Source organism: Crocodylus porosus, unplaced genomic scaffold, assembly GCF_001723895.1.
Source record: "Crocodylus porosus isolate Cpor-Errol unplaced genomic scaffold, CroPor_comp1, whole genome shotgun sequence".
NCBI lineage: Eukaryota > Metazoa > Chordata > Crocodylia > Crocodylidae > Crocodylus > Crocodylus porosus.
In genome coordinates, this window is record NW_017728943.1 from 104,693,562 (window position 1) to 104,698,300 (window position 4,739).

At 40.6% G+C, this 4,739-nt stretch overlaps 1 protein-coding gene across 1 annotated transcript in view; it reads right to left on the minus strand.

The window, feature by feature from the left end:
- The window catches only part of LOC109320026 (sulfotransferase 6B1-like), a 17,103-nt gene extending 14,775 nt beyond the window's left edge, over positions 1-2,328 (minus strand). The window contains exons 1-2 of the mRNA XM_019549926.1: positions 2,065-2,328; positions 633-778 (exon numbers count right to left, since the gene is read on the minus strand). Of these exons, the coding sequence (XP_019405471.1) occupies positions 633-778; positions 2,065-2,308 (390 nt within the window). The 5' untranslated portion in view covers positions 2,309-2,328. The remainder of the gene's footprint in view (positions 1-632; positions 779-2,064) is intronic.
- Positions 2,329-4,739: the final 2,411 nt, after the last annotated feature.

Here is a 4,739-nt window from a genome sequence, read left to right on the forward strand (position 1 = left end):
GTAGCCTCTCCTCATAGGGCCTTCCCTGCTGTCCCCTGATCATGCGAGTGGCCCTCCTCTGGACCCGCTCCATGCTGTCCTCATCCCTCTTGAAGTGCGGCGCCACAAACTGGACGCAATACTCCAGTGCCGCATAGAGAGGGAGGATCACCTCTTTGGACCTGCTTGAGATGCATCTGTGGATGCATGACAAGGTACGCTTGGCCTTCCTGACTGCCTCCCCACACTGCCGGCCCATGTTCATCTTGGAATCAATGATGACTCCAAGATACTTTTCCGCCTCCGTGCTGACAAGAGGGGAGTTCCCCAACCGGTAGGTATGGTGCCGGTTGTTCCTCCCCAGGTGCATCACCTTGCACTTGTCTGTGTTGAATCTCATCCTATTCGCATCTGCCCACCCTTGTAGCCTGTCTAGGTCTGATTGAAGCCTGATGCTTCCTTCTAGTGTGCCAGCATCCCCCCACATCTTAGTGTCATCAGCAAATTTGTTGTTATGACTTGATCACACAGTTGGGGAGATAATGGACTGTCCACATCCTAAGACAGCTATTATATTTTTAACAATTCTTAGATGCCTCAAACAGTGCATGTTAACATTTCTGATATTATTTTTCCTAATATTCTTTGCTGACCTGAAATTGCTTTGCATCTCCAAATTCTAGCCGTAAAGGAATTGATATTTCTTTTTCAATAGTATTTCTAGAATTAATTTCCTCTTCAGTATATTTGCCAGCTGTTGTTTCCAAATCATTCAGGATTTGTTCAAGCCAATTTGTACCTGAAAGAAAGAAACCAGTTCCAGAACTGTGACAAGAATTTTCACTACAACTTTGAACGTAGCTGGCTTGCAAATACCCTTGTCTTTAAAAAATAGTAATAACCAGGACACAAGGATAATTGGCATTCAAAGATGGTAGCTGAAAACCTAAAAATCTTATTGTGATACAGGAATATTTCCTACTGTTTTTGAAACAGCAGCATCCAATGAGCAGAAAAGTACAGTTCCATCAGATTATATAATTTGTGAACAATATAACAAACAGGAACAACTGAGTTGTGTCATATGATCTACTTTGTGAGGAACAATTTACTTAGAAGCCACTAAGTTCAGAAGCATGTTTCTTGATTCAGTGAAAGAAAGTCAAATGCAAATCATAAAGTAAAGATAATTGTTGCCACTGAATATGCTGTTTCTTGCCAATCAACATTATATCAATACTAACTTTACCAAAAGCAAGTTATACAATAATGGCTTCTCAAAAGAAAGCAGCTTAGATGGAAACAGAGCAATAGTGCTGGTGATTGAAGCTTATGTGAAATCTGGATTCACTCATATCAAAGAGCTAAATTGCTCTTTTGTTTTCATTTTACCGGTGTAACTTGGGAATCTTTCAAATATATAGTACTGTAACTGATGGTAGAATCTGATCCTGTCATTCCAAATCACATTTGTTCAATTTATAAGTGAAAGGATTGTTTTCCAAGCTTCCAACTTTTGAAACACCATGAAGGTGAAACTGTTCCTGCTGTAGTATTCTCAACTCACTCAGAATCAACTGGCATAGATTTTAGTAAAGATTTCTGGTCTTCACTGAATCAAATCTAAAATGAGGCATAAATGAGCATTTTAATAATCCATCTCTTTTGATATTTTGGTTAGATCTTACAATCTTTTACTTCTCATGCTTGTGAATTCAGATTCAACCTGAAGCAGATACTACCAAAAACTCACCAAAAAATTGTATCTATATTCTAAACCAATAAATACCACATGTATAGTTACTGAAAAATGTAATTATTCAGGCAGAGACTAAGTGAATGAAAGTAATTCATTCCAAACCTTGCCCCTGCCTACACACTAAAATACATTACATACTCCAGTGTAGGCAGTCTACAGAAGAAACTATCTTACTTGTTTTAAGAAACCCCTAAAACACTATCTTCATAACAGACCCCATTTACCTTAAACTGCATTAATTCATTAATCATCCAATGGCATTCGATACAATTAATACAAGTATAGCATGTCACATTTAATTTGTGTAGCAAACTAGCAATATTCACCAGTTTTAGGGTATCCTGCTAGAATTATATCATCATTCCTAGCTTCAAAAGACTGAAGTGCTTTGAAATTTTCTGGGCTGCAAAGCACGGCAGGATACAAAACTCCTTCATAGGAAATTAGCAAATCTTCTGAGGCCGTCTTTTCACCGTTAGCCAATGTCTCATCCAGTAATTCAATAGCAATTCTCCTCCTGTCTGTATTCATGCTTGTTTCTCTATGAAACTGTGAGAGAGACTGAGGCATAGGCTGTGTTTTAGCAGTATAGATAGATTTTGTTACAGATACTTTATAAAAGGGCAAAGAACATTCAGAAAGAAAGTAAATGTTACTGATTAACTCAAGTGCTTGAGACTAAAGGAGGACAGGTCTTGCTTTATATTTACTCTGTGGAAGTTCAATGTTACAATATCTCCTTCAGTACTGAGATTTCCCAGACATCTGAAACTCATAGTTGCCAGTCTCACCCAGATTCAGAGATAATCCATCTGAGATGTTTAAGGCCAATTAATTTATCCCACTCATCCTGAGGAAATAACCATCAGAGGAATTGTAGTGGCATAATGTGTGCACATATGACTGACTAGAGCAGTGGTTCTCAACTGTTTTCATACTGGAACCCATTTGTAAAGACTGATGGCTCGTCCCGACCCATCCCACCCTGGCCTTTCCAGTGCCCAACCCACAGTCCTCGACCCCCACACCCAACCCCGCCCTGCTGCATCCTCAGTGTCTGGCCACCCAGCCACCTTCTCCCAGTGCCGGCATGCACTTGCCCCCTCACATACACCCATCCCCTCCACACATTCACACACACATGTACGCACACACTGCCCATCCCCACCTTGACAGTCCCCAAGCCCTGGCCCTCCACCCCACACACTTACCTTCCCCACACACTTACCTTCATCTGGTTGCTGGGACTCCTCCCAGGATTCTGCCCAGCTGCCTGCTGGTTATGCTCCAAGCAGTCCCTTGGAGGTTAACACTGCCAAACTACAAGGACAAAGCTGCACTTTTGCACATTTTTCTTACACTTGCTTGTGACCCTTTGAAATGTTCTTGTGAATCACTTTGGGGTCACAACCCCTGGGTTGAGAAACACTTGACTAGACCAAGCTATGACAAAAAGCTGAAACCAAAACATCAGATCTAAACTAACAGTAGCTTGCAAACAGCAAAACCCATGATAGTCAATGTGAAGTTTGCAGGGATTTGGCAACTTTAGGAATCTGATCATTAAGTACCTATATATTGATTTAGGAATGTTGGTTGTAGCCATGTTGGTCTAAAGGCATAGGCAGACAAAACTCTTGGGGCAGAGGCAATATCTTTTATTAGACCAACTAGATAGTTGCAAAAGTATTTTATTTGCAAGCTTTGGGGCCCAAACACTCTTCTTCAGGCAGAGGAAAATACAGAGATTGTAAAATGTATCCCAGGTAGAAACAAAATTTCATAATGGACAGGAGAACTAAAAGATGGTGTGATTCTCTTGGGTAGAAAAGTTCATTTGTAAAAAAAGCTGCTCTGTGAGTATGCTGATTAGGCTCAAACAAAGGCTGGAGCAGGATGTTTACCTCAAAGCATCCAGTGGGAGGCAAGTTGCTGAATTTCACTTCATAGATTTTATAGCTGTTTAGGGTCAGAAGAGATCTTTGTAGTTCACTGAGTCCAACCCTTTGCCCTGGGCAGGAAAGAGTACTGGGGTCAGCCAGTTGCTTGTCTAGTCTCGTCTTAAGGACCTCCAAGATAGGGTAGAACACTAACTCCCCTGGAAGTCCCTTCTTTCTTGTTAAGGGGTTCATATTGCACAGGAGAACAGAAAGAAGGTATGGTTCTCCTGGGTGGAAAATTTTTTTAAACTTGCAACTATCTATCTGGTCTAATAAAAGATATCACCTCTACCCCAAGAGTTTTGCCTGCCTATATATTGACTTAGGAGGCCATTGTATGTTAATTACTTTACAGTTTTCTTATATTGCATGTCTGGTGACTCTTGTGCACTTGGCAATCCTAAGCACACTTTACTGATTTTTTATTTGTGACTATATAAAATAGAGCTCATCTTTGAATAAAGGATGACACTAGGAATGCTTTACTATAGAACATTTGCTCAAAACAGTTACATTGTATAAGTCCTCGGTATATCTGAGGCCCCTGGCTGATGTTACACCTGAGATGCAATTAACCATCCCCCTCCCCCCTGCACTGAGCTAAAGAAGTCATACTGGTAAAAATACAGTTTTGCCACTATAGCTGTTAGCTACTTTAGTGGCTTCTGCTGGCAAAGTTGTGTCAGTCAAAATCATATCTGTGTATAGTTTAGACCTTTGTAACTTTCTAGAAGAAATCTGTAATGGTAACATAGATTAACTTTGTAATAAAGAGTTTGTAAAAGTATAACTTGTTGAATAGCAAGTCAGTACTCAAACAAATTGTTGGCCAAAGCTGAAGGGTGAAGGACTTGGTCACTGTGCATGAACTGTGGACTATGACATCACAGATACCTTCCCAGTGCCCAGAGCAGTTGCGTGCTATTCACATTCCATGCTGTGGATCACAGAGTGGCTCTTGTTTGGTGATCTCTTTATGTCATGAGTGGGACTTTCACCTTGGCCCAGCAGCAGAGCAGCTCAAGTTAACACGCTTTTCTCAAGATGTTTTTATAGATTTA